The 24,123-nt window shown below is 39.2% G+C and overlaps 1 protein-coding gene across 2 annotated transcripts in view; it reads left to right on the top strand.

The window, feature by feature from the left end:
• DOP1B (DOP1 leucine zipper like protein B) overlaps window positions 1-23,501 on the top strand; it is a 63,695-nt gene extending 40,194 nt beyond the window's left edge. For both annotated transcript variants that reach the window (XM_035116017.3, XM_060273581.2), the window contains exons 23-37: window positions 622-756; window positions 1,402-1,457; window positions 4,619-4,723; window positions 4,825-4,891; window positions 6,964-7,108; window positions 8,562-8,644; window positions 8,894-9,003; window positions 9,694-9,840; window positions 10,391-10,452; window positions 10,954-11,082; window positions 12,473-12,609; window positions 13,640-13,695; window positions 15,192-15,347; window positions 18,458-18,590; window positions 20,359-23,501. In XM_035116017.3, the coding sequence (XP_034971908.1) occupies window positions 622-756; window positions 1,402-1,457; window positions 4,619-4,723; window positions 4,825-4,891; window positions 6,964-7,108; window positions 8,562-8,644; window positions 8,894-9,003; window positions 9,694-9,840; window positions 10,391-10,452; window positions 10,954-11,082; window positions 12,473-12,609; window positions 13,640-13,695; window positions 15,192-15,347; window positions 18,458-18,590; window positions 20,359-20,616 (1,779 nt within the window). In that variant the 3' untranslated portion in view covers window positions 20,617-23,501. The remainder of the gene's footprint in view (window positions 1-621; window positions 757-1,401; window positions 1,458-4,618; window positions 4,724-4,824; window positions 4,892-6,963; window positions 7,109-8,561; window positions 8,645-8,893; window positions 9,004-9,693; window positions 9,841-10,390; window positions 10,453-10,953; window positions 11,083-12,472; window positions 12,610-13,639; window positions 13,696-15,191; window positions 15,348-18,457; window positions 18,591-20,358) is intronic.
• Window positions 23,502-24,123: the final 622 nt, after the last annotated feature.

The following is a 24,123-nucleotide window of genomic DNA, read 5'->3' as shown; positions in this document are numbered from 1 at the left end:
GATTATGGTAAATGATAAGGTAAAACTTCAAAACATCTAGATGGCACCAGGTTGGCAAAGACTACATCAAAGCATTTCCCGGGCACACACACACCCCAAATGCAGTATGCCTGGTTTCTTGTTTTTACTGTGTCTGAACACCACATTATCAGCTCCTGTGCATGCTTGTAGAATAGAACCAGATATTTCTTAAAAGGCATGTTACAAATTAATATACAAGGTACCCCTGACCGTTAGGTCCAGTCATGGACGATTCTGGGGCTGCGTGCTCATCTTGCTCTATAGGCCGAGGGAGCCGGCGTTTGTCCGCAGGCATCTTCCGTGTCACATAGCCAGCATGACTAAGCCGCTTCTGGCAAATCAGAGCAGCGCACGTAAATGCCGTTTACCTTCCCACCAGAGTGGTACCTATTTATCTACTTGCACTTTGACGTGCTTTCGAACTGCTAGGTGGGCAGGAGCTGGGACTGAACAACAGGGGCTCACCCCATTGCGGGGATTCGAACCGCCGACCTTCCTTCCGATCAGCAAGCCCTAGGCTCAGTGGTTTAGACCACAGCGCCACCCGCGTCCCATTTACAAGGGGTGGTCCTTTATTTAAAAAATGTGTTTTTGTTTCAGATTCCTCCCGCAGCTAGTGCATCTCAGCTTATACTTGTTGATCTAGTTTGTGCCCTAAGTACTCTGAAGACAGACACTATACTGCAGCTTGTAAAAGAAGTTGTAAAGAAACCATCCCAAATCAAAGGTGAAGAGGTAAGTGTCATTTTTGCTCTGTCTATAATCTCTGTTACTCCCAAATTAGGAAGTTTCAATTGCTCATCTGCCTACTATATTGAGGCTAAAAAACTCTTTATTCGTGCATGTTGTCCCCCTACTCCATGGAAAGAAAAAGCTGTAGTTCTGAGAGATATCTTCACCTGATAAATTCCATGAGTCGATTAGATCTTTAATGAATGAGTTAGTGAGAGGTTAAAATGAGATGAAAGGTATGAATAGAACAGGAGCTCTTGATTTTTGCCTCATCACTACGGTATTTAAAGGATTGTGAGCAGCATACAGAGTTGATTAGCGTTCAGATTTGGTCAGTCACATAGTAACTTGAGTAAACAAGACAGTAAACAAGAGGCTATAGTTTTTTTAAAAAAATCTAGGATAGCATGGCTAATTTGGGATCTCTATTCAAACACCAAGTGTCTTTCAAGGAACTGCAGGTGTCCCTGGTTTTTGTAAGCAACTTGTAGGAAATTTGAAATTACAGTTTTATTTCTACACAACCACTACTTAGAAGCAAGTCATCACTGAAATAATTTGTGGATTATTTTGTCTGCAATATGTTTCAAATTTGCGTTATTGTGTTTTCTTTGTAATTGGGTAATAGGGTTTTTTCTTTCTTTCCAGAAATCTTCTCTAGTGGATATCCCAGTGCTCCAGTTCTGCTATGCTTTCATTCAAAGGTAAATGAGCTTCTAGGCTGTTAAACATTTCTACTTCTTTTTGAATCCAGTAACTACAAGCATTAATACATTTGCTTTCTATTCTTCCCTTTTTTTAAAAAAAAAAAAGCACAGAATGCTTACAGCGTTTTTTTGGTCCTGATGCTGAGGAACTATAGAATTGCTTTGTTCAAATAGCATGAGCTGCAAAAGAGATAATACAAATAGCTCCCAAGTGCCCTATTGCTACAGTAAGATATTGTGAGCCACGGTAGCAACTTAATTCATTTGACCAGAGGTAGCAAATGTGTTGCAAAAACAGTAAGAATGATTAACTACCTAATTAGCAAGCTAGTCAAAGTGTGCATCTCTACAAGATTTGCTGTGGTTTTCAGTTGAAGACGCCTGGTCAAAAGTCATCCAAAAATCCAAAATAGAATGAGAAGGGAGCTCCAAACCTGCAAGCTGTAGCATTAGGTTGAAGGATTGTGAAAAGGACACAAGCTCAGGATAGAAAAATAAGGAGTGACACGTCTTTGTTTTCATTGTAAAGACTGCTTTCATTTCAGATCATTTCCAACACTGAGGTCATTGGTTCTTTCTGTCTTGTTTCACCTCTGAATAATGTACTACTCAGTCTCCAGATTTTGGATTGTCTATTCTTTTCATCTTCATTGTAACCTGAGCTCCTTCGACTTCGTAATCAGAACTGGGTCATAAATATTGTTGAGACCAAGAAGAGGAATCTTGACACCATTTGGTACCAGGCTGAGAGAGAAGTTGTAAATCTTTCCCCTCCCTTTTGTCATCCTAATTGCCCAAACTAATGGTGTCTACCTCTAAACAGGGAAAATACGCTCTTTAAAAGAAAAATAGTACCGTAATTCTGTACTGTCCCATATGGTGGGATTTATTAAAATGTTTGGGACATTTCAAAACTTAGGCCATCCAGCCTTCTCTCTTAATAAAGTAAAATAAAAGATTAATTTCTCCTGAAGTACAAAGTTCCCAGTTTTGACAGCAAGGCAGTGTTGACTAGATTGTTAATTAGATAGTTAATCATTCTTACTGTTTTTGCAACGCATTTGCTACCTCTGGTAAAATGAATTAAGTTGCTACCCTGGCTCACAATATCTTACTTTAGCAATGGGCAATCCTGCCAGGAAATTTTTTATTCCATTTGGGCAGGTTCTGTGAGGTGTATATATTGGAGTCCAACTCAACGAATTCTGAGATTATTTCTTAGGAGGAGAATGTTACATAGCCATCTTTCTGGGTGAGGCAATGTATTTTTGATTTGAGTGATTTTTTCCTGCATCTGTTTGGTGGAAGCCTGGAGTTTATCCCTTCAAATTTGTAAAAACATTGTTTTGGGAACAGGATGCTGATCATTGTCCTATTAATTTCTGGAGAGTCAATCTCTCTTCTTTTATGTTCTATGAGTTTAATGAGTTTTTATGGTTCCTTAAATTCTTGAGCACAGGGGGTCATTCTTTTACAATTTTATTAACAGCAGAGGAACAGGAATACATGGACAGTTTTATTACCCCCGAGGAAATAGAGACGTCCTCAAGGACCTAAAATAACACAAAGCCACTTGCCCAGATGCCTTTACAACAGAATTCAACAAGAAATTCAAAGAAACCCTGATGCCCCACATGACCAGCCTGTTTAATGACATCATAAAGGGGCCCCATTCCTAAAACGTGGTCCTCCTCCTCCAAAATAGTCTCTATCTCAAAGCCGTTCAGAGACATCCACAAAGTAAAATCATATCGCCCATGGGATACTGACACAAAAACGTCCCCTAACAATAATGTATCAAACTGAATGTAACTGACCTATATGAAGGACTCGACGTTTTGAAAACAGAATGAACATTTGTCACTCATAAAAAAAATATTTTAATAAAAACACAAAAAAGAATGCTTGGCCCAGCATCTTTTTGATCTCAGGCCTTGTGGATCACTATTGCTTCGTGAAACCAAACTTTGCTTCACACCCTTATTGGGTCTGCTGCTTCTGCACAGAGCTCAGAAAGTAAGTCCAAAAAGGTCATTATTAACAATGATTTCAGTCCAATCTTGGATAACTGCATGATTGTGTGGAGGATTGTAAGATGTCTGGATAGGGGACTTATGCAATTCATGTGATAGGTACAGTATTGATGCACAATAAATGCTGGCTAGGAGGAGGACACTTTCCTCCTCACTTTAGTTTGGCATTGCTTTACTTTTCTTTGTACATGTTAACATATTGCATGAGTGCAACAAACATGTATCACACAGATACAATTTTCAGGCAGCTAGGAATCATTACGTGTTTGCAACAATCTCGTTTCCATATTATGTGTGCAAAACTCATGGTCCTTTTGGTGTGATTCAGTGCCCTTAGGGTCAATAGTGCCCTTATAATAAATAATAATAATAAATCTTGTAGTCTTGGTTTATTAATGAGATTGGGCGGTATGATTCTGTTTTGAGGCTGTCCTTCAAGGGTTTTGGGATGGAAATTGTTTTGGATTGGGTCCAGGTTTGGGGTTCCCTTAATAAAAATTAATTAAATAATAATAATAATAATAATTTTTTATTTATACCCCGCCCTCCCCAGCCAAGACCGGGCTCAGGGTGGCTAACACCAAATATAAAAGACAGTTTTAAATTGTTTTTTATTTTATTTTTTGAGTAAAATACAGCTTAAAATGCAGCCTCATTTTACTGGTGGCTCATAAATCATTGGCCTTGGAAATTCATTGGAAATTTTTTCCTAAATCATACTTTTATTATTGATGGATCAGATTTTATCCATTTCGAAGCTGGGTTTTTAATAGGGTACCCAATATGGTGTATAGCTGAAGGCAGTGTTACTTTTGCCATTGTAAATGTCCCAGAAATGTATTCGCTTAGGGATTCTTTTATTCCTCCCTTCATCATGAAGGCTCTGAGGTAAGTTAGAGCACTTGTGTATTCAATGGTACCTCAACGAATTGCATAAATTGCCTGACAGCAACAATACATAGGAATGGTTAATCTTCAAAATGAAACATAACTAAATAGCTGTCATAGGTCCCTCACAATAGCCTTTCCTGTACGCCCCTATCTGATATTTGCTGTGTGCATGGTTTCAGTATGCTTCAGCACTGGAACTGATGGCTTTGTGTGTGTTTTTTTGTTTCCCCTCAGACTTCCTGTCATAGCTTTGCAGGAGAACTTCCAGTCCTTGTTCGGAGTGTTGAAGGAATCTGTGCAGCTGAATTTGGCACCACCTGGTTATTTCTTGCTTCTCAGGTACGGCAGCAGCAGTTGTTTTTGCACACCACAATTGTAGCACACTAATAGTGTACACTAGTAGTGTAATGGTACACTAACTTGGGCTTATTCTTCTGCAGCACTCTGAATGATTTTGTGACTAGAACTCCAAACCAGGAAAACAAGAAGGATCAGAAAGACCTGCAGGTACTCCAGAGCATGTTTTCAGTTCATAAATGTAGATCTTGATTTCTCCCTGCTCCCTGGTCATGCACCAAACTTGACTTAATGCACCAAACTATACGCTTAATAGTCCCAAACTACTAGCTGTTGTGAAAAACAGGTTCTAAATTCAATGCATATAAATTGACTGCATCAGCAGGGGCTTGCGTTGAAGCAGGTACTAAGACAAATGGGGGAAAGCTTTGTATTAGCAGGATATTGCTACCTGTGAGGTACAAATTTGGGACTTCAAAACACTAGATCATGTGATGTCAGCTGACTGGCAGATGGGCAGCCACATCCACCTGCCAAATTTTACCAATGAGGCAGAGCCTGATAAATATCTGGCCCATGGTTTCAAAAAGGTTCTGCTCCCGTGAAGCAGAACTGGGGGCTTTGGGGGATGATAAATCAAAGGTCCATATCTACTAGACTTGCTGTAAGTGAGGTTTTCCATTGGAAGATTCCTGAGCAAAAATAGGGACAATCAAAAACATAATGAAATAGTAAACACTGTAAGAAAAATCTAGCTTCTATAAGCCTCTTAGCAAACAGACAAGCTTGCCTAAGGAAATGCAAAAATGACAGACCTGTTCTCCCCCTCCCTATAACACCAAGTCAGCACACCCTCATGGAAGGTGCTGTTGAGAGAGGGAGGGCAACCATTGTAAGCTAAAAGTTGTAAGAAAACATCAAAAGAGAGCCCCACCCCTTCCCAAAGTCTCTCTTCTTTGTGTTTCCCTAATAGAAAACCCCCTTTCATTTCAGATCTCAAACCACACTCTGGTTCTCTCTGGTACCCCTGAACAATTTTATTTCTCATTAATTAGTCCTTCATTAATTTATGACTTGTAGCAAGAGACTCACCTTCTTTGTTTCTTTTCCTTCACTTTCATCCTTAAATACTTCAGCTTTCCTTATCACAACTAAGTCATAAATTGTGCCAAAGCCTGGATGAAGAACATTGAAACCAACTGGTTTCTAATTAAGATCTTGCCCTACTGTCTTACATTAATTGCACAAAACAAAAGCTTCTGTCTCTAAAATGGGAATAAAATGTTGATAAAAGTAAAAAAAAATCTTCTGATGTAACAAGCATGTGATATAAAGGCATCACCAGGGACATGACAACACCACAACCTTCAAGTGTCTAGTTTACCCCTCATTTACCCCTCCCCTCCACAGTTTATACCTGGGGTGTTTTCCCTTGAATACTCTTTCCCAGTTTAATTAAACAGAGGCATGGGTAATTCTTAAACTCTGAACAGGAAGCATGGTATCAAAAGGTACCCAAAGATAAAAATGGATGAAAGTAATAAGGTATTTCATTCCTGATTAAACAAAGTTTGTTTTTGTTCCAGCACAAACTCAAAAGGATCACAGAGATAAATTATCTTTTTTTTAATTAGCATAGGGAGTAACCAGAATTTGCTCATCTAGGGGTCCCTTTGGTGCTGCTATCAGAGAACTTTCAAACATCCATTTTCAAAGGAAGATATAGGGCCCATTGCTGTGTTTATCTCAAGCTCTGTATGGTGATACTTGTATTCAGGGATGCTTAGCCAGCATCTTTTCTGCTCCTCAAGCCTGGGCATAATGATCATCATGGCTTCTTGTAGTCAAACAGCAAACAGTTCTTGCCAAACGTTGGCTTATATCATAAGTGGAGCTCTTCATTCTGTACTCAGAAAACAAGTCCAAAAAGAAGATAGCCAACATGTAGTTATAGATCTAAAATATATCCAACAGAACTTTTAGGGTGGATTTTTAATAGAAAAATGAAAATTTCATTATTCTAATGGGCCAATAGGCATATCACAAATGCCTTGCAAATTGCACTTCACACATTAGCCACACTGTCAGTATTTGGTTAGGAAGGGAAATGACTCTGTAGCGTGCACTGCCTTCACGGAATTCAAATGGAGTAAAGTGATATTTTGGGTTGCCACTTATCTCCTTTCTCACAATAAAACAAATATTACTTCCATAAGACAAAATGCCCGGAGTGATGTCTATATGCACAAATCACTCGTCTCTTACTCTGCTTTTCCTTTCAGGAGGTAACCCAGAAAATATTGGAAGCCGTCGGGAATGTTGCTGGTTCTTCTCTAGAACAAACTAGCTGGCTGAGCAGGAATCTGGAGGTTAAAGCTCAGCCTCAGGTTGCTTTAGATGAGCCCATGGCTGAAGATGATTTATGCGGTAAGAAAAATGGACACAGTTCTACGGGCTAGCTGTTGTTTTATACAAGCATTTTAGTCCCACAGGTCTGCTTAAGATGGAGGGAAGAAGTAGGATTGGGCAATTATAAAACACTGGCCATATAAGGAATGTTTAGGTTTCACACAATGCTCTTCCACCAGCATCCATTTTGGAGCACAAATTCATTTAGCTAGATAACTGATAATATAGAACTGGAGAGGAGAAACAGCAGAGCTTTTCCATCACATCTGCTGAGACCAGTTGCCTTTAGCTCTTCCCCAGTTGTTCCCTAGAGGCATTCATTCAGTCAAGTTACTTGGAACTATTTCCATCCCACATAGTTACTGTAAGATATGTGATTTTGAGAAGTAATACCTGAGATTCCCTTTCCCCTTCCTCTCTCCCCATTCATTTTACCATGTGTGTCTCATCCCTTTGGGACTGTGAGCTTGAAGGCAAGGGCTGTCTTACTGCTAATCTTTGTAAGCCCCTCTGGAACCCTATTTTTGGCTTAAGGTGGGGCAGAGATGCTTTTCATATCTGTCTCCCCCTTGAGTACTAACCACAGCACACAGACTCTTTAGAAGGTAGATAATAGAAAAAAGGAAACAGTAAAAGTCATTAGGTTAGCAAAGCTGGAGAGGTGTATGTGTGAATTTTGAAGATAAATTAGTTATAGAATCAGTAGACGATAAATGGATTGATATTCCCAAGTCAGGTTGAAACACTTCAGGAGGTGAAATATCCTCAGAATTGTGCAGGCATTTGATGACACAAATATCCAGCAACTTTCTTCCTTCCATTATAGAGCCTCTCTCTTAAATAATTTACTTGATTTATCAGCTACTCTTCAGCCAAAATATGTGACTTGCAAAAATAAAAATATAAAATGGATCGCTAAAAGGCCAATATAATTGAGAAGGTTTTCACTTGGTGCCAAAAAGAAAATGGGGGTGGCACCAGGCAGCTTCCCTTTAAAGGGAATTTTAAGCTGCTAAATTCAGGGACTGGCAACACATTGCATTTAGTGCTCATAAAGAGCCCCCAGCAGCTGGTTTTTTTCCATAAGGAAAGGTAGCTTGGGTCTCTGTGGTTCTAACTACACATTAAATGCTAATGTGTTTGGGGGGGGGAGCAAAGCCATGAAGTGGAACTTTAGAGGAGGAAAGCCATTGGGGACCCAGGGGTACTTGATCCTTTATTTGCTTTTAATGCCCCACACTAGGTTCTGAATGCTTGTTGCCTTCTGTTTGGTGTAGAACAGGCTGATTTGCTTGCTTTAAATGCATGTGGCTAGACATTCAGACTAGATAAGTCTTGCCCAATGTCTTCAGAACAACTTTCTAACCATTGGTGTTCCCCCCACCGCACCGCCCCCCACCAAAACCACCTACTACTAATGGAAAAAAGTTTGAGAGCATGAAAGAAAAATAAAATGTTCCTTCTTCTACAGATACATCAGCAGTACCTTCTTCAATGGTCTCTGCCTCTGCTCCATCAGTGTACAGTGTTCAGGCCCTCTCTATCCTTGCAGAGGTGAGTCCTGATTTCTTTTTACTCTGAGAAGGAAACCGTTCTAAACCTATTGTCTTTCCTATATATATATGTTCTGTCAATGAAAGCTCTGCATGTTCGCTGACCCTCCATTAACAGACAGAGCTGCTTGAGCATACAGCATCAGTTGCATTGCTAATGTTTTCGAAATGTGACACTTCACAATTTTCAGGATTACTATTAAATCAGAAGAGCTGTTCTTTTTTTAAATGGAACTTTCTTTCTCCATAGGTTCTTGCTTCTCTCCTGGATATGGTTTACCGGAGTGATGAAAAAGAGAAAGCAGTGCCTTTGATCTCGCGTTTGCTGTATTATGTGTTTCCTTACTTACGCAATCACAGGTAAATAATTTTTTTCCTTACATCATGTATATGTAACTCATGCAATATGCACACCATACTTGGGGACCCAACTTGAGCAGATTCCTTGCTTCAAGGTCAAAGCTCTTCCAAGACTGTTGTTCCATAATATACTTCATAGATCTGCCAAGCATTAAGTGATTGCCACCTACTGCCAAGATAGCTTTGATGTTTCCTTGTTGAAAGTTGAGAGTCAAGAGCATAGTAATTGTGATGCTTTTTTCTGATGGTGGGGAAATTGATGCTTGACTGGCATGGAAGTATGTGGAAATTTGGGGCTGTACAAAATGAGAATTCAGAATCAAATATGGAAACAGGTACTCCTCTCCAGTTGACAGTCCTGATTTACAAGATATGACTTGGTTTAAGGTTGCTCCTTGAATACAAATTAGCAAAGCAGCAATTTTATTGTCAGAGGTTAGAAATGGCAAAAGAGGAACATAATTATTTATCAACCACGATAGGGTTCCTCTGCTTGCTGGTGGTGCTGACTCCAGATCTGAGCTTAGAAAAGCTAACCCATGAATTTTCCTTGGAACTAATGTAAATATTTTATTGAGTATCAACTGTTAAAGTAGAATGTTGCTGTGAAGTCTGTCAGTTTGGGAGCATGTGAGTGACATACATGTTTAGAAAGTAAGTGATTTGTCTATTGTGTATGTTTGTTTACAGTGCCTACAATCTTCCTAGCTTTCGTGCTAGTACACAGTTGCTCAGTTCTTTAAGTGGCTATGCTTATACCAAGCGCGCATGGAAGAAAGATGTCTTAGAACTATATATGGATCCAGCTTTCTTCCAGATGGATACTTCATGCATTCAGTAAGGTGTATGACTCGGGCAGTCTTGTTGTTGGCTTCTGAATGTACAAATGGATAAACTCCAGTAAATGAAGTTATACTTTTAATTTGGAATCTCTCTAAAAACTGAGTTGCTAATTTTCCAGTGATTTCATTCAGAAAAACATTGGTCTTTAGGGGGGGAAAGCAGGTTATCACCACTGTGTTGAGAGAGTATTTTTCATCGAAACTGGGATTACAATACTTCTGCATCTATTCTAATACATTATTTTAAAGATGTGCAATGCATGGTAAAAAACTAAAGTTGTGCCTCAGGACTGTTTTGATAATATGAAATTTTCTAAAGCGAAGTAGACTGTCATGTGTAGAAAATTGTGATAAACTGTGCAGCTTGGAGTTGTCAATGTCTGCATTCATCATAAACTAAGAACAAGATTTGCACAATTTTACTGCCCAGCACCTGGGTGACTTTGAAAGAAATGTCATCTTCCTTTGTGCTTGCTTCACACAAGGTGCTAGAGGATTTAAACTTAAATTACACTAAACTTTACTTAATTGTTAAATTTCTTCAGTTGGCGAGCCATTATCGATCATCTTCTGACACATGAGAAAACTATGTTCAAAGATTTGATGAGTAAGTATTTTTTCATAATTATTACCCCATTACTTTTAATAGAAAGTTCAAATCAAGAAGAAAACAACCAATTAAACTTTTGATCAAGGTAAAGGTAAAGGGACCCCTGAGCATTAGGTCCAGTCCCGGACGACTTTGGGGTTGCGGCGCTCATCTCGCTTTACTGGCCGAGGGAGCCGGCGTACAGCTTCCAGGTCATGTGGCCAGCATGACTAAGCAACTTCTGGCGAACCAGAGCAGCACACGGAAACGCCATTTACCTTCCCGCCAGAGTGGTACCTATTTATCTACTTGCACTTTGACGTGCTTTCAAACTGCTAGGTTGGCAGGAGCAGGGACCGAGCAACGGGAGCTCACCCTGTTGCGGGGATTTGAACCGCCAACCTTCTGATCAGCAAGCCCTAGGCCTACAGCGCCACCCGCGTCCCACTTTTATCAATGTAGCAGCTGTTTTTATATATAAAAACTTGATGTTAATAGCAATTCTGTTCTTGATTACAGCTATGCAGAGCAGTTCTTTAAAACTTTTTCCAAGTTTTGAGCAAAAAGCAATGTTGTTAAAGCGTCAGGCCTTTGCAGTTTTCAGTGGAGAAATCGATCAATATCACCTTTACCTTCCTTTAATACAAGGTGAGTATTAAAGTTTGCATGGTTCTCAGATGTTCAGTAAAAGATGTGAATGGAAAGAAGTATGCATACAAATAGGCTCAGTTCATTCAACAACAACAAACCATTGCGTTACATAAACAGTCCACACTCATATCCTCCTGGACTTCCTCTTTTACACCAAATGGAAATGGAAAGCAGAACTGCAAATCAGGATAAAACAGGTTTGAAATTCTGATTTGGAGGGCAATCACAAAACAGAGTTTGCCAATTAAAATGCAACAACAAACTATGATCTGCCATGCAGGGGAGGACATTGGAGCATGCAAGAAGGGGGATGGGGAGGGAGCATGAGCCTGATGCTTGCTTATGTAAGAGCCAAATTATGATTTGATATTACAGATGAACTGAGCCAAGTGAAGGTTCCAAGTTGGCAGTGAGGTGCATTGCTCACAAAATGAGGGTCTGTTGAGTTTTGACTTTCTCTAAATCTGAGGGATGCAAATTCATCTTCTGATTTTAGAGACAGAACTCTATACCCTTCAGAATAGTCTGACTGGGGTGGAAATTGGAGGCACTGTGTTGCAGCAGTTCCATCCCTACCTAGATAGGCAATCTCTGGAGGTGGTTCTTGGGGAATAGTGTTCCACACCTTGGTAAGGAGTCATGCATGTTTCTCCCTCGTCCCCCATTCTATTTTCTATCTACATGAAACCACTGAATGAAGTTCTCTGGAGGTTTGGGATGAGCTGTCATCAAGAAACAGGTGGCACCCATCTCTATTTCCCATTTTCATCAAATCTGGAAGTACTAACTCAGTGCTTATAATTTCACTAATACACTGGATGAGGACCAATAAACCCAAATTCAATCCAGACTAGGTAGAGGTAATGTGGATCAGTGATTCTTATGTTCCAGGGAGAGGTGTTTGTCCTGTGTTAAACAGCCTTGCACATCCTGGAGGGACAAGCCTACAGCTTAAGAATGATCCTTGGTCCATCATTGATGATAAAGGCACAAGTTGCTTCTGGAGCACAAGGTTCCTTTAACCTACTTAGACTGGTATACTAGCTGTGACCCTAGCCTGGCTTCAGTTATCCCTGGTGACCTCTATGTTGGAGTTGAATCACACTTGTGGGCTGCCTTCTGAAGATTATTTTGTATCCGTGTCAAATACGGCTGCCAGGTTCCCATCTGGGACTGAGCATTATGATCATATTATGCAGTTTGATGTTATTTCGCAACTATAATTGGTTGGTATCCTAGTTCATAAGTGTAATAATTTTTCAATGGGTAAGAAATTTGATCCGTCCCACGATGATATAACTAAGCAAGCCAGATGCATTTTTGTGCTCCTGATTCATTACAGTTCAATACAAAAGTGTCTTAAATCTTTTTGTAAATTTTATTCTAGAGCGACTGACTGAGAACCTGCGTGTTGGACAGACTTCTGTAGTAGCTGCCCAGATGTTTCTGTTCTTCAGGGTTCTTTTGCTAAGAATTTCTCCTCAGCACCTAACTTCATTATGGCCGATCATGGTGACAGAGCTGGTAAATGGTCCTTAGAAACAAGATGAGACAGTAGCCTTCAAATTTTGGGGGGAACCTCCATTCTATATCCCATACTTGGCTGCCAAGATCTTGGCATTTGGCTTACAAGCCCTTTTGTAGGAAGCCATGGCCAGCCACCCTACAGCTGACATCATGCCTGGCATCATGTCTGGGGCAAATAAGGATGGGGCTTGGCCTAAAGAGGTTTTGCACACCAAAACCCAGCACTAAGCAGAATGGACCTTCCCACATATCATTTCATGCTAGGGCAGGTAAATCTACTTAACAGAACTCAATGCTAAGCAGTAAAGAAATATCATTTGAGGCCTTGCCTTCTAGGAAGGTGCCTTATTTTAGTGGAATCATAATAGATTCCTGTTTAGGTAGACCGCCAGACTTGTAGACTCTAGGCCTTGAGGGGAAGTGGAGTTCAGATCAAGTGTAAAGTAAAAAGTTATTTGTTGAAGAATAAGAGTAACATTGCAGAAAAGAAAATTTATAGTGTAAGGTTTTACAGTATCAGCTGAAAACCAAAATTCTCACCAGGATTGAACCCTAAAGATAAGACCCTAATCTAAGTCCAAACGTAGCACCAAATTTATAGCTCCAAAAGCCAGCCCTCAAAGGGTTGTTCACATTTTATACATATGTCATTTCCATTATATCTTGCACTTCTCTTTCTTCTTACTTTAGCCAAACAACCCTAAATAGAATGGCTGAGGAAGCTGTTTTGCAATAAAGCACTAGCAAGCAGATTAAATAAGTTAATCGTCTCACAATTGAAAAGGTTAAAATGAATGACCCACATGAACAGACCTTTGGCACTTTTATCTGGGGGCAGATAAAAATCCAGCCCACCAGGCCAAAAGGTTTTCCCACCGCTGGTGTAACTAGTAGGAAATTTCAGTAAACTGTTGACAGTTGAGCCTTGAGATAGCTCCTATATGCATAACGTAATATAAAGCTGATTTAATATTGAATTGCATGGATTCATACATTGTTGATTTCTTCTTTCAATTCTGCTGCCCAGATTCAAGCATTTATACAGCTAGAGGAAGATTTAGCTGAAGAGGAGGAACCAGCAAAGTAAGATTTTTTTGCTGTACATAATAAACAGATGATCCTTGGCGAGACCATTCAGTGTGACAATTGTAGTTGCTTGCGACCTTGTGACCTGTTTCATAAGTCTGATTGCTTTGGGAAGGAGCCATAGCTCAGTTGGAAGACTGAATGCATGCTGTCCTTGCAGAAGTTGCCTGGTTCAGTCCCTAGCATCTCCAGTTAGAAGGATCAGACAGCAAATAAAGGGGGGGGAGGCAATCTGCAGAGCCACTTTCAGCCTCAATAAGCAATACTGGGCTAGATGGATTGTTAGTCTGACCCTGATATGAGGTCATTTCATGTGTTCCCAGCTTTACACAAATAAAATAGGATGTTCTGAGGATCATTGCAGGGAAGACAATGGGCTGGTCCACACATGCATTTATATATATTTCCCCCTCGACATCTGATAACTCAGCACCTGATGACAGCTGACAGGTGTGGCCAGACTACATTGAAAAAGAAATGTACTTGAAATGACTTTGAAAGATATGTCTGTGTGACTAGACTGTGATGGCTCATTCACAAATGCAGATCATAGTTTTTATATTGCAGTCATCAGGGAATGAACATTTGTCTCAAACCAGGCCAGTAATTTCAAGGGAGAAAATGGTTGCCAAAGGTTGCAGACACGCCAAAGATTTGGTAGTGGAATAACTTTTTAATCATAAACTGTATTTCTGTAAGCTGAAAAGTAAGATATGGTATGTGGAATAGAATAGTGATATGCCCATTTTTTCTGGGTGGGTTGGAATATTTGATAAAATATAAAATTTCACATCATCAGGAATTTGAATATTATAATGGATACTGCTATTGCTGATAAATTGTTCTGGTTTAGCATTTTACTTGCATATCAACTATTTGTTTACATGGGAGAAAGTCCTTGGGAAAACGTTTGAGGCCAAAGTGGACCTGTCCCTGTGGAGCAGAACCTCTGGGGGCTCAATAACTACCTTCCAAAGTCTTTTCAGGTGTAGCACATTTGTTTCATAAATAGCATTTCTAATAGTTGCTACCTCGCAGAAGCAAGCTGCAGGTTACACACAAAGTCCCAGCTCTCTCATTTTCCTTTTATGAAAAACAGCTGTGATTTTGAGTAAGGGGCTCTTTGGCCTTTTCCCAGCTTGCCATTTCCCCCTTTAAAATCACCTCCCTCATTTTTCCCATAAGTGGGCATCGGATCTATATGTATGTACCTGTTAGGCAGGGCTTCACCCTGAAGCCACCAAGTTGCTGATGCTAAACAGGTTTCTGGTACGTGGCAGGATGGGAGACCTCCTAGAAAAACCCCAGGGTCTCCCTGAGTTACATGATGGGAGAAAGGTGGGATATAATTGCAAGGGTATAAATTTGTAAGTCATTTTTGGTTTGCCTCTTATTCAGCATTTACCTTTTCTTTTAAAAAAATATCCAAGAGTAAATATAGCTAGCTATGTATGTGTTTCAAGCCTTAATTTTCATATTTATTAATTTCACAGGCACAACAGTAAAATAAGTAAACAGAAAACATCAGAGGGCAATGGCCCATTGCTTGGTGACATACAGCAGAATGAGCTCTCCTTGTATTTATCAGCCTGCAAATTCTTGGACACTGCGCTTTCTTTCCCACCTGACAAGATGCAGTTGTTTCAGATGTAAGCATGCTTATTTTTATTCCTATGACAGTCAGATAGCGCAGCATGTTGAGACACAAGAGCATGTGAAGGTCATCAGGTAGCCCTTGTACATCCCTTTGCTGCATTTTTCCCCTGGCCTTTTTTCTGTTTGTGAGCCATCCATATGCAGGGAGGCCAGGTTGTGTCCTGCTTTCCTAGTGTTGCATTGCCACCTGGAGACTTCACATTTTCAGTAAGCCTTTCTTCCCTTTGCTGCATAGGTGTGTTATTGACTCCTGGGGATTGATGTTTCTGTGTTTCACTTTTTGATTTTGTTTAGTTTCTTTGGCCACCTCCCTTTTGGTGGCTGTATGTGATAACTGAGCACACTCTTCATCTGCAAGATGCAAAGCAGTCCTGCGGGGTTTTTTTTGTTATTATTTTTCAATTCATAAGCATAAAATGTGGTGGGTGCCTTGTTGCCTTCGTGGTGTGATAGTTTAGTTTATGGTGCTGCCATAAGAATAGGCACCCCACTAATGTCCTCTGCACAGTTCACTGCCAAACCTACAGCAGTTGCTCCCACCCTGATGGCATGAAGGAAGAGAGGTGGCTCTGTCCATTGGTCATGTATGCTGATCCGAAACGAGTTGAATGATTGTGCCCAATAACCTATTGAGTGATTGTGTGCTGTCAGAAGTTCAGCAAAGTGATTCAGTTTCCCACAGCAGACAAAGTGTAACAGAGGTTGTTTTACTTAATAAATACGAAACACGCTATACACAGTTACTTCAAGAAGGCTTCTCTCTCTTAGCCCAGAGAAGGTTTTCAGCTTTCAGAGTCCTTGCTTAAAGTTCTCAGCAAGTCACCAAAGTCCTGCAACTTCAGTCTTCTGATTCTTCTCCACAATTTGTCTCCATGCAGAATGCTTCTGATATAGGCCAGAACTACATGCTAAGGCTGCACAGCACAAAGAATAAGACAGTTTTCCTTTTTCTTACAACTCTTTACACCACCACCACCACCACCCCTGGTGGAAGAGAAAATATATTGGGGAAGAATTTTCCTCCCCTCTCTCCACATTCCCAGAACCAAAACATTTCAGTTTAACAGTTTGTTCAATGGCCTCTTTACTCTCCTTTAAGACGCAACATCCTGAGAGTGTGTTCCTGGTCTTTTCTCTGGTTGTGTTGAAGCTTCACCCAAGGGTCCTTCTCCAGCATCGACCTCTTCCGCCTCCTCCTCCATTTCCTGTAGTAGTAACTCCTCGACTTTGATTCCCAGCTGCATCAATAAAGTCCCAGCCTCTGTTGAATTCTTGGCTATAAACCTTTTACTGTCTTTAAAAATCAGTATAGAGGCAGGGTATATCCATGTAAACCTTATATCATTATAATGAAGTTTTTGTACGTCAGGTTTCATTTGGCTTTTTTGCCTTAAAGTAGCTTGGCATACGTCTCGACTCACCCACACTCTTTTCCCTTGAAAACTCAGCTCTTTAATTTTTTTCAAAGTCTGATATGCCTGCTGCTGCAGCTTCTCTCTGGAAAATTTAATTATTACATTCCTGGCGGATTTTTTCCCCTTGGGCCCTCGACAGCAATGGGCTCGTTCCACATCTTCTGGCTTCAAACTAACTCCTTGAGTGCATAGCTAGGTTCTCAAAGTTTCTTCCAATTCTTTAGCCTGTATTTCTTCCGGAATTCCTCCCAAAATCATATTAGCTCTTCTCTGGCGGTCCGACAATTCTGCCACCTGTTTAGTTAGAGTAATTACCTTTTTTTTTTCATTTTCCTGAGCTAGCTCTTTGGCTTGGGTTGCTAATTGCTTCACCCCCTATCCATAGGACATCCTCCTTCACCGACTTAATATCGTCTCTAATGTTGTTTTGGGAGGTAAGCATTAAGTCCTGAAACGTTGCTAGCTGAACAGATAAATCTTTCAATGTTTTTTCCATCCTTAAATTGTTAATCAGGTCGTAAATAAGAGGGAACTGCTGGGCGTCTCTCTTAGGCTTGAGGTTAATTTAGCGTCCTTCTTACCAAGTTTGCAGGCTTGAATTCGGCACCCCCGTTTCCTCTGCAACTTCACACTCTCTCTTTAGTCTTTGTTTTCTTTTTTCAGTTTATATTACATTCCTTTAGGTCATAAATTGTTTAACTTGGCAGGGGAGCCAGGGCAGACAACGGGCTCAAGCTAGAGCATGCGCACTCCTCGCTCACTTTATCATATGTGCACTCACACAGACACACAGTATCAGCATTCCCAGCCCTTCCTCCCAGAGCACTCAGGTGGCTACAAACACTGCCTTTTACTGTGCACAAAACGATCTGTGCAAAGTAAAAAGGCAGCATATCCCTTCCATTGCTGGGATGAGGGCAAATACCACTTTTTACTCTTGAAAGGGCAGCCCGAGGGATCTTATTTCCTGAGATCAAGAGTTCAAGTACTCTGGCTGGTCTGTAGAGATTGCCATCTAAAGAACAGGGAGAATACTTTATCTCAATCAAATAAGCAGATAAGCCTATAGGGGCTGACAGGTCATTTTCCATAGCTTGGCAGCTGCATCCAAACTGCAGGTTAAGCACTCTTGCAGAAAACAAATGAGGCCTGCTACATCAAAGTTACTAGAGTCTCAAACTAGATTTTGCACATTGGTGCTTCATTTCAGTGTTTGAAACCAATGGAAATATTAGTTTTGTAATAGAATATAATTTCTGGTTTGGAATGAAGGCCCAACATATGTTTTTGCATATAAATCCAAAAGCATCTCGAAATGACAAGCATATCTGGATGAATGTGGAGAAAACGTCAGTATTTAGGTTCTGCTCTGCCAAATGAGAATCAGGAAAAGAGGGAGATGAGCTACCATCAGGCATCCCCAAACTGCGGCCCTCCAGATGTTTTGGCCTACAACTCCCATGATCCCTAGCTAACAGGACCAGTGGTCAGGGAAGATGGGAATTGTAGTCCAAAACATCTGGAGGGCCGAAGTTTGGGGATGCCTGAGCTACCATCCTTCTCATTAAATAAATCTGCTTGTTGACAATAATTGGGAAAGAATGTTTATTTTTTTTTTCTTAACCAATGTTCTCAAAATAGTTTCCTCCTGTGTATGTTTCCTTATATCAAAATGCTTTTGTTTCCAGGTACAGGTGGGCCTTTGTTCCAGAGGTGGACACACAGGCTTACAGCATGACATCCTCAGATCTAATGGAAAATCATCAGGAATGCAAACCACATGTTGTTAGAATTGTGGACTTAATAAAGCGGAAATATGGGGTAAAGTCTAAATTTCAGTTGGTTTTCATAGTTCTAATGATTTCATAGTTTGTTTAGAAGGATTACCTAGCTACATTTTGAAACCTAAACATCCTGACTGTCCAGATTATATTTTTATATAGTGTATTTGTATCATGCTTCTTCCTTGACAATATAAATAAGCCTTCTAAGTCAGAATAGTGGCCTAGCATATGGTGCAACTAGCATAATCCATGCCCAAGCATTGTAAAAAAAAGGGGGGGAGTACAGTCGTACCTTGGAAGTCGAACGGAATCAGTTCCGGAAGTCCATTTTACTTCCAAAACCAAAGCATGGCTTCTGATTGGCTGCAGGAAGCTCTTTCAGCCAATTGTTGTTCTTTTTTAAATAATATTTTTATTAATTTTTATTAATTTTCCATTTTTACAATCCAATAGGCCACATTAATACAATTCAAAATTACAATATAATCCAAATAAAACAACTAATTACCCAATACCAAATCACATAACTTTGTGTGGTTTCCCATGCTCTGAGGTTCGGGGCATAATGATCTAATGACCTGCAATAGAACTTAGTCCAAATAATATAATTCCAGTGTTAATCCTTCTTTTATTTTGTCAGTCACTGATCCGACAACTTTCTTTTGCCTTTTAATAGTCCATCCGTTAATTTAGTAAGAGGGTTAATCCTGTGTTGTTCTGTGTAGAATGTTTTCTGAGCTTCTTAATTCTTCCTGTTGTCATCCAAAAGTCTCAGCAACGCCGTTGGTTTCGTTTCTGCACACAAGGGTAATTTTCAGTGCATCACTCCAAGACAAAGAAGTCTGGCATCCCGCCATTAACCCCAGGCAGATATCCAAGATTTTGTCCTGTAATTTCATTCCAACTGTTAATGAGCAGATTCTTCCCAAAAACCTGATAAATCTAGTCAATCCCGGTTGCATTTTCAAATCATTTATCACTTCAGGGGAGATTTGCCGAATAAAACAGCAAATATAAAATATATCGAGAGATTTTTTAAAAGGAGGCTCATCCCTCCCAACATACCATTCCAGTTGCGACATAAGTCCTTCTCTAGATCAAAACCTTAGCCCTCAGAGACTGATTCAGCTGGCACGTTGTCTTATCTCCCCTAATTCGGAGCATACCTGTTAATTAAGTCCAAATATCATCTTAAAAAACATGAGTACTTCCACTCGTGGCGTTGGCTTTGGAGAGTTGTCAGTTACAGCGCCCCCTGCACCCCACATTCCTTTGGAACGGGTGGCAGGTATTGGACGATTGGCGGGTGAAGCTAGTGTCCCTCAGCCCTGGGGGAGTTTTGCGAGGTTAATTACTCCAATATCATCCTTAGCCGCACAAAGTGACTCCACTGGCATGGGCACAGCTGATCACCATGGTGGTCAGCGCCAGAAGCCACTTTTTTGCTCCTTCAGCCAATTGGAAGCCGCAGAAGCCCCATTGGATGTTCAGCTTCCAAAAATAGTTCGCAAACTGAAACAGTCACTTCCAGGTTTGCAGCGTTCGGGAGCCAAAACGTTTGAGAACTAAGCTATTCGAAAACCAAGGTATGACTGTGGTCTAAAAAGGGAAAGCGGTTGAAATTGTTGGAATTGAAAAACCTGCTCTCTAAGGTTTGGTAAAATAAACTAATTGTACAATGTTAAAAACGAATAAAAATAAAAATCCCAGTATTCAATACATGTTTCAGTTTATATACAGTACTAAACAAAAATTCCTGTACTGTAAATGTGTATTTGCAACTTTATTTTTTTATGTTCTTACAGGATCAAACTACCAATGAGAGAGCAACAAAGCACTATAGCTTCCCTCTTTTGGACCTTCGTTCTATCTCAAGCATCACACAGTTAATGCCATTCTTCAGGATTCTAAGCTGTGCTTTCAAAACTGAAAGCAGCAAGGCACTGAATACACATAGCTCAAAGGATTTCAAACTGGACTATCCAAATGGCAGTGGAACAAGGACACTGAAGCTACTGGAAGAGTGTGTGGAACATGACTTTATAGAAAATATGGAAAGTTAATATGCTTTAAAGTACTTGCATTATACAAAGGTTGTAATTGTCACTCAGTTCCAACCGTATTGAAAAAATGTAAATATGAGAATGAAACATTTTAATGTTGACATATTTTACTTGTTTGTTTTTTTCCTACTGATGTAATCTTTCACCTGTTCTGTGTATTGTTGATATGTAGCATGTTGCCTCAGGTTTTGTGGAAGCAAATTAGCATTATAATGCGCACATGTAATGAAGGCAATGTAATGTAATGAAGGCAATAGATAGCACATGTAATGAAGGCAATAGATAGCACATCAATCTGAACAAGACAGGATCAAGCTATTAACTTGGAATATTTACAACAGACTTATTGGCAGATGGGAACACTCTTCTGAAGTTATTTTAGTCTTGCCTCTGAACATCTCTGTAGTAAGCAGATGCAAACAAAATAGCATGCTATATGAATATCTGTTAACAAATATTTTCTAACAAAATATCTGTGATCCTTCTGCCGTAGCCTTTACAGCCTTTACAGCCTAAGCCTACAACCATATAGAATAGGCCTTGCTGATCTTAACGGAAATTGCTTTTTGGTAAATATTCATAAGATTTTAGGTTACAAGGATATGTTTGCATAGGATATATACAACTAAGAAGGGGAAAAATTCTTGGAAATTTATTTGACTGGTTTTAAAGTCATTGTCTTCTGTAGTTTGCTGAGTTATTGCTGAATTATATTTAAACCTAGAAAAACATAAGAAAATAAGAAAATCTTTTTTTAATTAAAAAAGAGAGAAACATTAAAAATTGTGTGCATAGTGACTGCACAATTCTTGAAAGGCATGTATATATAATAAAATGTAGCGTTAGAGGTACTTAAGTTTCTAAGCAAATACTTTACAGTGTTGCACTAAAACATCTGTGCAGATAAATATTTCCTCTTTTAAAGTGTTGCAAAAGACTGGAAACAACTGCTTTTGTTGTGATTTAATTTGAGTTAGAAGGTTTTGGTTCTGCCATCTTTCTGGCACAGCATTTGTAATGCACAAACAGAATGGGATTTGTGGAGGGGTATTGGCTATATGGGTGTCATTCTAGCTTCAACTGGAAAAAAGTGTTAAAACAAGAACTTTGCATAAACATAATTGCTAGCCTGTTCTTTAAATGTATTGGATATTATGCTTTCCTATTTTTATAACTGTTGATGTAAATAATACTATTTCTTTAGCATGTATTTCCTTTTCCCCACAATATTGATATATCTAGCACCTTCACTTCCTAAAAAAAAAACCAGAGTGGGCAGAATCCAGCCAAACTTGAGCACTTTTTTCCCCATTTCCTTCACTAGGAATTTTTTTTAAATCTATTTAAATCTCTTCACTGAAATCAATGGGGCTTAAAAGTACTTGTATATGGATGAATTGTGCTGCAAGTTTTGTGTGTGTGTGTGCAATATTTATGTGGAACACTTAGATTTGAATAATTAAAGCCAAGAGGTGTTTTCCTTTTTTATTTCAATGTTGTCGCTTTTTAGAAAACTGCCCACCAGTACCAAAAACACGTGGTGTATAGTACAAAGGTTTCTGACAACATTCTTTCAACATTTTATATAGTAAACTATTTGTGTGTTCTTATCTACCTGCCAATTACCGTAATAACGGGGTTTCTGAATTCATTTTGATACTAAATAAAATGCCGATACATGCATTACATGCTTTCTTGTAATTATGTTAAAGGGACTAAAATTGGCATTCGCTTGTTAATATATTTTATAAAGTGATGATGAAATTATGCTTCTAAGCTAAACCTTCATTATGAATGTGAAATTAAATTCATCTGAATGTAAATTAATTTCATAAGTTGCTTTATTACAGGTATGAAGGTGGTGTATCCATTTTAAAGGATACCATGCCGCTCTAAAATTACACGTTCATTGGAGTTTTAAAACAATTTCAAAACTTTAAGCAAATGTTGTCAACACTCAGGGAAACAGAAAAGTCTTCATTTGCAACACTAGTTTTATGACAAGGAATTCTCTGTGTAGTCCATTCTTTCTGCTCCTGTTACTACTACTGTGAAGTGCAGCTAATATCAGATATTTCACAATAAAGTTCACACCAAGTTCCAATTTCATCCCACAGAAGTAGGTAGATACTTTGCATTTTGTTAGTAACTTACTGTACCAGTCAAGATTACATCTCTCACTAAGTTTTCTTTTACTTTCATTCTTCTCCCCTTTCTTTGAAACCATCTGAGGACTATCCTACGGTATTTATCAGTTCATGCCATTTAAACATTTTCTTAATTTTCTAGAAAATTGCATCAACCTGTCTACCAGAAGTGTTGTTGCTTGATGTCTACTGAATATCACATACTGCAGGTTCAACTTTACAAACAGCATCCTGCCTTTGTTTCTTCAGGGCCAGTTTCCCACATCTTGTTGTGCAAAAATAATTCCATTTTGGGAATAGGAATAATAACACGGAGATAAGATTTGTGATTCTCTAGTCCACTATAACATTTCTGAGTTACTGTTCATAACTTATGGCTGCATTAGTTAAATTGATTTAAATATTTGTATTTGCTTATTTGGGGAATAATTTTTCATATTGCTACTGACACTTGTTTTCCTACTACTGATATAAAAGGAAGAAAATGCCAATTTGATTGTTGCTTTAATGGATATTACTACTACTTTAAAATTATGGATTTTGTAGTTGGTACACTTTAGAAAACATCCTCAAAGTACTAAAAAAACTGAGGAGACATTCGTGGTATTTAAAATGTATTGCCAAAGAAGAGTCTAATTTAGTAAGTGAGAGAATGGCTGCTGTGTAAAGTTGTACTGTGTAATTGAATGTAACTTTCATATTAAACATTGTGTTGAAATACCTCTTGAAACATCAAAAGCTTGTTCCTTTTCCTGTTAATTTTCCTTGTATTTTGCAGTTTTATTTATTTCTAGTCCTTGCATTCCACCTTTCTAAATAACAGTAAATCCAAATAAACAACAAAACAGTAAAATAACAAAATAGTCAAGTTGTAAAACAAAGATTCTCAAAATAATTGTCCTTTGCCAGTGTTAGCAAACACCACATATCTTGGGTTAAATGGGGAGAGGAAGTATATTTTTGTATTTGCTGTTTTATAGCTCAGTACGATTACCTGATATCAGGCTAAAGTCTAAATAATTATTTGAAGGTCAGCACTGAGCTTATAAGTCCAGTTTCGTTTCAGACAAGGAAGAAAAAGTGAGGGGTCATGCTGGCAGGCCAAAAGGTAGGGGTGTCCTGCAGCGTGTTCCCCTTTAAACAGTCTGCCTCCTTTTGGAATCAATGGAAGGGAAATCAATTAAACCAGCTCCGGGGCAACAACCTCCTGGTGAGATGAACCACACTCTAACAATATATCTGCTGTATCTAATATGGTGTACATCTGTTCATTTGCTTTCTGTCCATGGTGCCGATACTGGGAAGTGGGACTCAATCCAGATACAAGCTAATGTGTGACTAAAGAGGGTGTGTACTCTTA

Source organism: Zootoca vivipara, chromosome 4, assembly GCF_965207765.1.
Source record: "Zootoca vivipara chromosome 4, rZooViv2.hap1.1, whole genome shotgun sequence".
Lineage (NCBI taxonomy): Eukaryota > Metazoa > Chordata > Lepidosauria > Squamata > Lacertidae > Zootoca > Zootoca vivipara.
Note: the sequence above shows the minus strand (reverse complement) of the source record. Positions and strands in the feature narration are given on the sequence as shown.